Genomic DNA, 12,744 nt, shown 5'->3' on the forward strand with positions numbered 1-12,744 from the left:
TTGGGTTAGAAATTGGCTCACTGGAAGGAAGCAAAGAGTAGTTGTGAGGGGAAATCATTCTAAATGGAGTGATGTTTTAAGCGGGGTTCCTCAGGGTTTTAGAGCCTCTTCTATTTATTATTTTTATGAATGACATTGATGAAAATATTTCTGGAAACATAAATTGTTTTGCTGATGATGTAAAAGTTATGGGGATTGTAGAGAATGAAGAACAAGTAAAACAGCTTCAAGAGGATTTAGATCATAAGTGGGGTATTGCAGTTAATGTAAGGAAATGTCAAGTGCTACACCTAGGTCATGGAAATAAGAGTGAGAGTTATTATTTAAAGGGTTTGGCCATTAGTCAGGCAGAAAACGTTATTGATCTGGGTCTTTTAATAAATTAGGGATTCAAGTTTAGTCAACAGTGCAGCATTGCAAGTAACAAAGTCAACAGTATGCTTGGGTTTATTAACAGATCTATTTCAAACAAATCTAAGAAGGTTCTTCTGCCTTTATATAGGAGTTTAGTAAGACCTTATTTGGAATACGCTGTTCAGTTTCGGTGTCCTTATTCCAGGTAAAATATTTCTGTATTGGAAAGGGTTCAAAGAAGGAGTACTAGACTTGTAAGGGGACTTTCAGATTTAAATAATAACAGACTTAATAGGCTTAATATGCATAGCCTAGAGCAAAGGAGACTCAGAGAGAACATGATTTAGTTGTTTTAATTTATCAAAATGGAAGATGTTAACGGGTTAAATTTTTGCACAGAAAGCAGGACGAGGGGTCATTGTTTTAAGCTATTCAAATCTCAGGCTAAAATGGAAATTAGGAAAAATTACTTCTTTAGTAGGGTTGTGGGCACTTGGAACAGCTTACCAGAAGAGGCAATAATGAGCAAGGGGGTGGATATCTTTAAGAGGGCCATTGATCTTCATTGAGAACTTATAAACTGACTAGGATCAGCCTAGCTTGGCCCAGTACCTGTTGCTGGTCATCACATTTGAATTTATATTTTATTGCTTATGTAATGAAAGAAGATTTCAATCTTAGAAGTATAAATGTTAGCTTCATTTCAATTCAATTTTTTATAAAATTACTCATAGTCAAATTGATCTTTCTTAACAGAATAATAAGAATATTGTCAATCAATATTTCAACAAAATTTAGTCATTTAATAACATTAAGGAGATAATTTAACAGAAATCACATTTCTTATTATACAGTATAGTTGCTGTGAAAATATTATTTTTATTTCATGTGGTGCGCTTAGGATTTGGAATGATTCCAAGTGGTCCTCAGTAATAAAGAGGGTTGAGAGATCTCCTCCCCTAAATATTTGGCACAAAATCTAATTATTCAACCTCCTATGAAGTGGGATTCCAAGTTTAACTACTGATTTATTTTTACATAATTAGTCAAGGCTACTAGTATTTAGAATCAATGAAGTTTTTTTATAAACTAGAACAATCTTCAACTACAGTAGAGTCCATGGGTGCCCATATGCAAAATTGCAAGGGGGGGGGGGGGGGCTCAAATATTTTAACAGGATTAACATATTTTTAGCAGGATGTTTTCCCCATGGAAACCGATTTCAGGACAGATTAGAGTCATAAAAATTTGACATTTTTAATAATATATTCATTAACAGCTGGAAAAATGTTTTTACATTTTTGCAAACAAAAAAGTACTAAAAGCAAGGAAGTTCTAACTTCAAAGGGGGGGGGGGGGGGCTCGAGCCCCCCCCCCCCTCCTTGCCCTCCTATATGGGCGCCCTTGGTAGAGTCTCGGAATTCCAAGGTAATTGGGGATCTCCTCACCTTGGATTACTGAAAACTCGGATTATTCGGAAAATTCTTTCGGATTGGAAATTTACACTCAGACCCCGAAGTGGTTTTTTGGGAGAAAAAAGTAGGAAATAAGGAATCAAAAATTAAAAAAGCAGGAAAAAAATTACTTAAAAAAGTAGGAAAAAATAGGAAGAAATAGGACTATATATATATATATATATCAAGAGGAAACAAATTTAGCGTTAAATTTTATTTCTAATGTAAAATAAACTAATGGTATTTTTGATTTAAAACTGTCCCAAAATTAACTACAGTACTTTTGAAGTGTTAACGAGTTTAAATAAAAGACTGAGTCGCTAAAAACAAAACGAAAGAAACAAGCTGACAATCATCAGTATGAAAAATAAACAGGTGGAAACAAAGATATTAATTACAAAAATATGAAAATAAAATCCAAACAAATAAACACCTTTCAATAATACAGTAATAAAATTTTTAAGTGTGAAAGAATAAAATACAATATAGCCATTGCAAAAAAAAAAAAATTGATTAATTTGAATTCTGAAATTTTGAATTCAAATTATGTTTTTCGCAATCACGAACTGAGACAGGATCCTACTCATTGGAGTTAATTGTTTCTAGAAACAGCTCCTGTCCCCCCCCCCCCAAGCCTGCCTCTCTTCCTGGGCGGTTACATGTGCATAGTTGTGTGTAAGTGTGTAGACTTGTGTGTGTGTGCGTAGATCTGTGTGTATGCACGTAGGCATGTGTGTGTGTGTATGTATGTGTGTGAGCGTGCCTGTGTGTAGGACATGGACACCTCCGATCAGGAGAAGCGGATGGCTCAGGACTGGAGCAGCCGTGCCATGCCACCTGCAGAGGACGGTGGGCGGTGGTGCTGCAGGGCTTCTGGTTCAAGCTGAAAAAGGCATGGACCTCAAAAACGGTCAAATGAGAACAATAAGCAATCATGATTGCTCAAAAAAAAAAGAAAAAAAAAACAATAATAACAATAATAAACTCATATTTTGGTGCAATAAAACCATTTTCGTTAAAGATTTGTTTTGTCAAAAACAAAAACATTCCTTCGAGAGCATCCATTTATCATTTGAAAATACTAACACTTTCAGTTCCTATTGTCATAAACTATGATACAAAAAGCAAAGCAAATATTAAAATCGTTTTACTTAAAAATAATCAGCAGCTGACATGCATTCTTGCATAAACAGGTGCAGATGTTTGAATTCGAAAAAAAAGGGAAAAGACTGAAAATGCAGAACCGAAATAAATTTTTTCTTAAATATGCAACATAAAATTTAAAATAAAATAATTTAAATAAATAACGAAATAAGTAAACTAAAGGGTTTATATTATGTTATATATTTTTAGCATTCAACATAGATTTTTGTTTCAGTCACGTCATTTATGGGGGTCAGTGGGGTCAATTTCTCCTCTCCCTAGCTTTGGAAAATTAATGCTTAATTATACAAGTTTGTGCAATTTTTGTTGTTTTCAGATAAAATTTGCATTTAGTATACATCCTTCGCTAGTCACCCCTGGGGGGAAAGTCAAAATGACAGGCCAGTTTTAATTTTAATCAAGCAATAAAAATGAATATTGTTTTATTGTTTTGATGATTTTTTACCTCCTTCTTGTTACAAAATTTTTGTCAAGGGAAAAAAAAGGAAAAATACATTTACTGTAAACATAGCATTTTTATCAAAGACAAAGATCAGTTACTAATGTTTATCTGTGCATGAAAGGGAAGGCCTGAAGTTTCTCTCAATCCACACCATACAACAAAAATATTCATTCGAAAATTGTTCACGAAATTGAGAGTGCGGAGGGAGCACCTGGCATCAAATGCCTGCATATATCTCTTTCTCCCTCTCCCCTCCCTTTGATCAGGAGCCCTGAGTACAATAACTTACAGTAGATACGCCGCACTGAAATAATTGCTATACATAGAAAAGAGTAAGTAGTGTTCAGAAATACTGCATTGCCATAAATGCAGCATATAAAAATGACGAGCAACTCCTTGATATTGATGATATATCAGAGTAGAAAATACCCAATTAAAAAAACCAAAAATACAGTACACATTTGCTTGTGGCTCTGTACCCCAACTTTTAAAAATGTAAAGAAATAAAAACGAAATCTCGCACTTAAATTGATTTCCGATTTTTCTCCAAAATTCGAGAACATTTTGCGCATCTAGGTTTTGCCAGTTTTTTTTTTTTTTTTTTTGCAAATACACTCTTTGCAAGGAAAGAAAATGAATTTTTATAAATTTTATGATCATGTTTACGATTTAGAATGAACAATAATCATATTTATGTATGATTATTATGTTCCTCAATTATTTTTGAAGTGGTTCTTTTTTGCGAATTTCTGTTATATATCGCTTTTAATTTGTACTAACATCAATAAAATATGTACAGTGTACAGGATTTTCATTTTTTGCTACCTTTTAAGGTTATACATTGCCTTTCTGTTTAAATAAAGCTCCATTTCACTTGTAATCAACGTAACAAAAAATTGGCAAATAGAAAATTCGGCTTTTCCCACACTTTTTGAACAGTTGGTCGTTTACTTTAATCAAAGTTTCAAATTGACGGGTAATACTATATAATTGCATCAGAATGTGCCAGCATCTATTTCTTTATTGTTTCGTTGAAACAGTAGGAATGAAGTCGGGGCGATAAAAAGAAAAGTCAATCATAAACTCTGCAACATCAAAAAAGTCACTTACGAAAATTCAACTTTTAAACATGCAAACTCTGCTGTGTTTCTTCCAGAAATTACTGTAGTCAATCAATGAAAAGCTCAGGATAGACTTTTTTATTTTGCTTTTGAAAATTAAAGCATGCATAAAATTATCGGTGCGGTATTGTAAAAGTAAATATTAATGCACAATTAGAAGTGCTATACTAAAGAAAGAAAAAGTAGGAAAAAAGGAAAAAGTAGGAAAATAAGGAGGGAGCTCCAAAAAGTAGGAAAAATAGGAACTCTTCGAGGTCTGAAATTATAGCCCTTTCTCCCACAAGGATTTAAACACCTTTTTACATGCAATATGAGGATGTTGAAAAAGATAACATTATGTTATACCCTTTGTATACAAGTACTGTCTGACCCTTACGAGAAAAATCACCGTTTGTCTACTGCTATAGCAACGAGGCGCGTCTCATTTTACCAAGGGAAGCTTAAGGTTGGATAAACCCATACGACTGCACAAAGGCAAGTAGATGAGTGGCGAAATGGCGCCAAAAAGCTTTCCTGCTATCCCTTGCAAAAAATGAAAGAAGTCTGTTTCTATGGCAGTAGATGGGCTCAGACTTGATGGCAGAAGCTTTTCTCATGAAAGACAGACAGTATATAACACACAAAGTTTTAGAACTAAGAGAAATAAAAATAAATTCAATATATACCTCTAGTAGCTTCAATATGTGCAACCCAAGCACCAGGATCGATAGGACGAACGGGTTCAGTTCGAGGTATTGTGAAATATCCTGTAGGATTTGGGTCCCAACATTTAGCAACTACCAACTTAATAGGGCTGAAATTTTTTTAATTGAATTAGTACTACACACATATTATACTAAAGATAACACATAACAAATTTTCATGCAAAATGCAGTTTAACACTGACTTTCTGAGAATCAATTTTAAGTACTATAAGTTGAAAATCAAATAAAGTTTAGACAGTCTACCATCTTATATTTCTACTTTTATACACAATGGCATATTTTACTCATAACTTAGTCCAAAGTTTTTGACTACTTTTTTACATCTTTATTAAAAGTGTTTTGACTTATACACTAATAAGTATTGCAAGTAAAAAATAGTGATAAATAAATGTACCCAGGTTTCTGAACAGCTTCTCTTAATACTCGCACAGCATCATCATTGCTCATATTCTCAAAATTTATGTCATTTACTTGCAGAATCATATCACCAGGTTCAATTCTCCCGTCTAAGGCAACAGCTCCACTGCAAACAAAGAATTGCATGATATTAAAATTACTATTTCTGTGAAAATATTTCTAATTATTGTGATACAAGGCATTAAGAGAAACTTTTGTTAATGTTTCTTTTAGAGACGTACCGAGTACTCGGTAACTACTCCGTACTCAGCCAAATTCTGATCAGATACTCGGCCAATACCGAGTAGTTGCAAAAAATTGAGTATTGTCTAAGACAGATACTAAAATTTATAGATAAAAGAGCAAGCATCATATTCTGCAATCATTTACAATTAAAATTTATAAGTCAAATTTAAATTTCGAGAAAAATGAAGTTTGTAATGCTTCAATGGAATAAATCTTTATTTTAATGTCCCCAAAGTTAATGAAACTTATTTATTAAAAATTATGCAAAAAAGGTAAGTATAGAAAATTTTAATATAGAAAATATGGAATTTTTATATTAAAAATGGATTTTTGCTACAAACAAAAATTGGTTATAAAAAATATAAAAATACCTTTGCTTAAAAAATAAAAGAAAATAAAACAACGTTAAAAGCACAGTGCAGGAACACTGCAGACACATGTTTTGGCGTTACAAGGAATTTCTTTTTCAATGCACAAAATGGGAGCTCGTGGATTTAAAGGCATCCGACAAAAGTTGGATTTTTTTGTCGTATGTCTTTACATTCTTTAGCTCACATGTTATGCACCGCAAAAGACGTTCCTTGTAATGGGGGGTCAGAAAAACGTGTCTGCAGTGTTCCTGCACATTTGTTTTATCTGCTTTTAAAAATTATTTATGTTTGGCGAACTAGAACTATAATTGATTGGTATACAGTGAAACCCCTCCTAACGGACACCTCTTAAAGGGGGACACCCCTGTTATGTGGACAATTTTTAATTTCCCAGTTCCAATGCAAATAACATTATTAAACCTATGTCCTGAGGACACCTCTCTATTGCAGACAAAAAAAAAATTGTCCTGTTAATGTCTGCATTAGAGGGATTTCACTGTAATTTGTTTTAATTCCAACTTGATTAATCATACCTTTAATTTATTTATTTTTAATTTTAAAAATAATTTTTTTGTAAAATTTTTGACACAAACAAAATTGTTTATATAATGCGTAATTAAATTTCAGCAGGAATTTAGTTTTAAAAACTATTATATGGACAAGGGGTCTATATTACTATTCCATTAAGTTCAAAATTCATCACATGTGTGTCGGTGGTTCTTGGTACTTGGTAACTCGGCCAAGTACTCGGTACTCGGCCAAAGTGCTACTCGGTACGTCTCTAGTTTCTTTCTTTCTTTTTTTTTGGTATTATTCCAGAAGCTACCCACATTTTCCAGTGATTTAAAAACATTTTCAGTTATTTGGCTTTTTAGAGTAATTTAAAGTTACAGAACTTGTGCTTAGGGACGCACCCAATATCTTTCACTGCTGAAAGCCAAATATTTATTTAAATTCAGCTTTTTAACAGCTTTTACTTTATTGTATAAAAATTCAAATTGTCTTTTTGTGAAATCAAGTACCTCTCCATTTAAAAACCTAAAGTTATCTGAATTAAGTATGATTATTAATTCAAAATAAATAAAACATAAAATAAATCATTCCAAAAGCAAAAGCTAATTTATATTGTAAATGGTTTATTTGGTTTATGTTTTGTAGAAATTCTACATAAATTAATACTTAATTTCTTTCCTGACCTATGATTTGATAACTGATAATCATGGTAACGTGTTAATAACGCTATTACACGCTTACTATATACTTAACATACAAACACAAACCCAAGTTACTTAAAATATCATTGCAAATTATAGTGTATGCAAGTGATTTTCTTACAGGGTAGGATAAAAAAAAAAAGGACTAAAATTCCATAGCTTGAACAGAACGAAGGAGGGTATCAGGCAATCTGAGCCTGGTAGTGAGGAGCCCTTCAAAGAGACCGATAGTTCTTCTTGCCTGCAGGCGAGTCGAAAGTAAGTACCTCAATTTTACTGAACCTCTATTAAGAAGGGCTGTTGTGATTCAAGATGGAGAAAGATCTTGAGCAGAATTATGCCACCAAATTCAGCACCAGAGACATACCAAAGAAAACTGTGATGGAGACCCGCAGAATGATTAAAGATGCCTAAGGAGATGCTGCCAAGAGTCCACAATGATGATCAGAAAACAAGATGAGAATGCACAGTGTCATGTCTTGCTGTTGGTGAGGAAATTTCTAGATAAGCACATGGCTGCCATGTTTAATGATTGACATTGATTAATTTTCCCATGGTTGAATTTAGCAGTGTAGTCTTGCACAATCATGTTTTAGAACTACACATTTTATGTTGACAAGAGCTGGAATATACTCCTCTGACATTGCACTGATTTCTCTTTGTTTCTATTGCTACTGCACTTTCTAAGAGACAACAACCCAAAAATTTGGTTACTATCCATAATGCCGACTCTAAATATTTTGCTGAAAAACCAATAAATTTTTATCGATTTAGAATTTGAAATTTGCATATTAGATGACAAAAGGACGCTGATAATGAGGGTAATCGAGTCATTTATTGAAAATAAAATATTGGCAAAAAATTATTAGTTTGAAAAAAAATGACATTTTTTTAAAACTTTCCCATCCTCCCAATATATTAATGCAAACAGACATGAGTTTTTATTTGTTTATTCATTTTTTTTACACACAAATGAGAGTCAATACAGTAGACCCTTGTTTTATGCGGGGGTTACGTTCCACGGAAATGCCGTGTAAATTGAAACACTGTGTAAATTGAGATCTAATACTAGTGTTAAAATAGGGGTTTGACTCCATAGATAACAAAATACTTCATTTAAGTGATGACTAATTGTATAACAAGTTTAATGTGTACTTATATTGACTTTTATGCACAACATGCATAAAGATAACAAATTATTTGTTTGTCCTGTTTATAAAGAAGAGCTGGCTATCATAGTCTTTTGGCAGTCATTAAGAATTTTTCTCTGTAATTCTTTGCAGGGCATTAGCGCATTCATGATCACTCGCGTCATTTTCATGATAGAATCTTTCTTCACTAACAAATCAGAAAGATCATTTCTATTGTCTAGAAATGACTCAAAATTTTCATTGTGAACGTTTTTGGTTGTGTGTCACCGACGTCGGTATCCTCGTCGGTTTTGGCCTCCTTTGTCACTTCTAAAAGCTCTTCTTCCAGTGAGTTCTGAACTGTGTGAGTTTAATAAATTTACTTCTGGAAAGAGCTCTGGAATCGATCACATTAAATGTCTCCAGTGACCCAAGTTCAATTATTAGCACGTCAAAATTCAGTTGATTGCACGTAATCTGCAATCTTTAGGAGTTTGGATTTTGAAAGAGGGGAAAATGTTATCTGTTTACATTGCCACATCTGCATAAAACCGAAACTCATCTGCGTAAAATAAAATAAAGGTGTCAAATCTTAAACCGTGTAAAACGAGAGTCTATAATATTTTAGTAAGTTTTACAAAGTGAAATAAGGGATTATTGACAAAAAATATTTTGAAGTACGAGAACAATAACCTAAACAGTAAAATCTGCCAAATATTATGCAATAATTTCCATACACAATACAAAACCATATTCATTAACTGAAGAAAATAAGGAACACAGGCCGAGGACTGCTGATGGCCTTTGAAAAAAGTGAGAAAGGTGACAAATTTGAAAACAAAGGTGACTAAAAGGTGACAAAAAAGTAACTAAAAGGTGACCAAAAGCAATTTGTTAAGAACTCAAAAAACAGAAAAGGATTATCCCTTTTTACTGACTTTTACCAAAATAGCCCTATATGCTTTTTGTGAAGATTTCTAGTTTCACTTTCAATATATGTTTTAATTTTTTCCATTTTCTTAGTTTCTTCTTCACAATCCTTTCTTTTTTGCTCTTCTTTTTGCTTCTGTTTCAATTCCAAATCCTTTTTCCTTTTCAATTCATCCATGTGTGTTGTGTAATTTACATGTGCTTGTTGTGCACATTTAATTATTTCTGGACCAATTGGTAAAGAAAGCAAATGAAGATATTCTTTTACAGCGTCTTTAACTATAAGTATGCTGTTTGAAAATTTTTCAGTCCTTGCTGTCTTATTTTCACCAAAAAGGTGCTTTGAAATAGAAAATAGTCTTTCAATGTCAGCATTACCATGTGATAATGCAAGTGAAGCACGGTTGGCAAGGTTTTGGAAACTACGGTAAAAAACCTGGTTTTTACTGCCCTGTCCAAAACCCTAGTGTCCAAAACTGTTCGAAAGTGTCCAAAACTATATTTTAAGAAAAATAGTATTGTGTGAGAAAACATCAAAAAAGATAATAAAATTTATCAAAGTAATGTTTTATATTGAACATTTATTCATTGAGAACATTCAACTTACTTATGCAGCTGATTTTAATCTAGTTGCACAGGAGTTGAATTCTTGATAAAAATTTCAATTTTTATGCATAAGTTTATTTATTTTTGATAATAGGAACAAAATTTCCCTATGTTTATGCATGTGTGCAAATGAAAGCAGGGTGGCAAGGTTTTTACCATCCTGTTCAAAATCCTTGTGTCCGAAAATGTCCAAAACTATTTTGTGAGAAAATATCAAAAACAGAACAAAAAGTGTCAAAATTATTTTATTGACTATTTAATATATTTATTCAATGTGAACATTCAGGTATAAATATATATGTAACTTATTTATGCAGCTGATTTTAATCTAGTTAAGTAGAAATTATTAAATTCTTCATTAAAAATTTCAATTTGTATGCAGGAGATTTTTTTTTTTTTTTTTTTTTGCATAAACTAAATTTTTTGACATTTATGCATGTGTGCAAAAGAAAGTGTTCAAAATATAATTGACTTAAATGCAATAATTGACTTAAATGCAATAAATTACAATTTTTTTTAGTTACAGAATGCATATTAAAAACGTAAACTAAAAAAAGAATAGCACAAGTTTTATAATATAAGTGTTTAATCATCAATTTCTTGTTCTTTAATCTAAGATTTAAAAAATGATTTTTGTTAAAAAATCATGTAAAACTTATTTGCAAAAACCATTTAAAAAATGTATTGCACCTGAATATTGTACATTTAATAATATTCCTTTGCGTTATGAATGGAACTGAAATTAGTTGTCTTGGTAGCAGGGTCGGATTTGGAAGTGTGGAGGCCCCGGGGCAAAGAAGGAGTGGAGACCCCTAATCAGGGTTCGAAAAGATCATCATATTTTCGAAAATATCCGATACTTTGATATATATCCGAATATTTTGATACATATATATGTATCCGATATTTTCGACTCGTGAAAGTTAGGATATTTTGTAAAAAATTTGTTGTGGAGACCCCGGGGCAGTAGCCCCGCCTGCACTCCCTAAATCCGGCCCTGCTTGGTAGTGTTGTGAATTTCCTTTCCAAACTCTACCAACTAAGTTTTTGTGAAAAAGTTATTGGCAATTTTTTTTAAGTAAAATGTTTTTTAAATGAACATTTTGAAGAAAAATATTATCAAATACTGATTAACTAAACCTCATTAATATCTTTATTTATGCATCATGAATATTGCAGTGAAAACGAATTGATTAGATTACACCCCTTTAACTTTAACATAGTTTTGGACAGTTTAAGGCAGTTTCGGACACTTTTGGATGGTAAAAACCACCTGTCCTGTCCTAAACCAGTTTTGGACAGTCCAAAACCCAACCCTGAAGTGAAGCTTTTATCACTTTAGAGACATTAGATCATTGGAAGTTGAGTCGTTTTTTGAAATGTGCTGCTGCCAGTAGATATCAATGATTTTGTTTTCGGATGCTTCATCATCTTTTTCCAGCTGCAAAAGTTTCCATTCATCTTGCAACTTATCGAGTGGAACATTAAAGGGCATGATTTTGGTAACCTTTATCAGATCCTTACAGCTTCTAGATTTACTTCTCTTTTTTGGATCCAAAAATTTAAAACTTTTCAGTAACCGTTTGATATGCAACTTTTTTCTATTACATACTTGCATGCAGTCACACAATGCTTTTTAACACCTCTTAAAAACATAACATTTTCTTTTTCTTTCAGTTTTGACAGTTCATCTGTCACCTCTCCACTAACAACGAGATCTTCAAGGGTAGTCTGTTACCAACTGCAAACAGTTCATCCATGTCTATGTTTAAAAATCAACTTACTTTATGACAGAGGCTTTTATAACCCAAGCCATAAAAGTCAGAACAATGGTCTCTATTTCTTGGTACAATTTATGTATCATAGGTGCTTGGCATTGAAAACGTTTCGTGAACTGTATAAACAAATCAGCAGATGAAAAGATAAAATGCAGCTCAGCTTTTATAGAAGGTCTTTTTAAAACATTTGCAACAGCTTTATATGACCTGCATTGCATAGTTGAATTCTTTTTCAAAGGCACATGTTTAAAAAAATAATACTGAAGAGCATCCCACTGTTCCAGTAGTCTGTTTGCTGCAGGTCCAAGGGTAAGCCAATGGGTAGTTGTGTGTTTCAGGAACTTGCGATGAGGTGTATTTAGTTGAGCTTGCACTTCTTCGAAGTCCTCCTAACGGGAAGGCCAACCATCAAAATAGCTATAAGTAATAAGTACTAAGAAGAAGTTCAGATGCTTCTTCACCTAAATATTGCAATGCTTTGACATATGCATTATGCATTGTATGACCAATATTTATTAGGCTTTTTTCTTGTGTCTCAAGGATAATAGTGTCAAACAACCTAAAAATCTTTTTATTAACATAAGGACCATCCAAAGGAAAGCATGAGACATTTATTCATGGGTAATTACTCTCGGTAAGTGCTTCACATAGCTTCTCAATCGAAATTTCACCAACTGCCTTGCCCAAGAAGAAAGTTTTGAGATGCCTTGTTGTGATGTAACATTGGTTTTCAGACCAATATTTTATTGTTCGTTGCAGTTCTTTTTTGTCTTTGACATTGGTAGTTTCATCAAAGCTCAAAGTATAATAGAATAAACATGCTTCCTTTAACAT

The 12,744-nt window shown here is 32.7% G+C and overlaps 1 protein-coding gene across 3 annotated transcripts in view; it reads right to left on the reverse strand.

The window, feature by feature from the left end:
- The window catches only part of LOC129216223 (segment polarity protein dishevelled homolog DVL-3-like), a 63,438-nt gene that overhangs the window by 22,731 nt on the left and 27,963 nt on the right, over positions 1-12,744 (reverse strand). For all 3 annotated transcript variants that reach the window (XM_054850589.1, XM_054850525.1, XM_054850455.1), the window contains exons 12-13: positions 5,634-5,762; positions 5,201-5,328 (exon numbers count right to left, since the gene is read on the reverse strand). In XM_054850589.1, the coding sequence (XP_054706564.1) occupies positions 5,201-5,328; positions 5,634-5,762 (257 nt within the window). The remainder of the gene's footprint in view (positions 1-5,200; positions 5,329-5,633; positions 5,763-12,744) is intronic.

The sequence above is a fragment of the Uloborus diversus genome, chromosome 1 (assembly GCF_026930045.1).
Source record: "Uloborus diversus isolate 005 chromosome 1, Udiv.v.3.1, whole genome shotgun sequence".
NCBI classification, from domain to species: Eukaryota; Metazoa; Arthropoda; class Arachnida; order Araneae; family Uloboridae; genus Uloborus; species Uloborus diversus.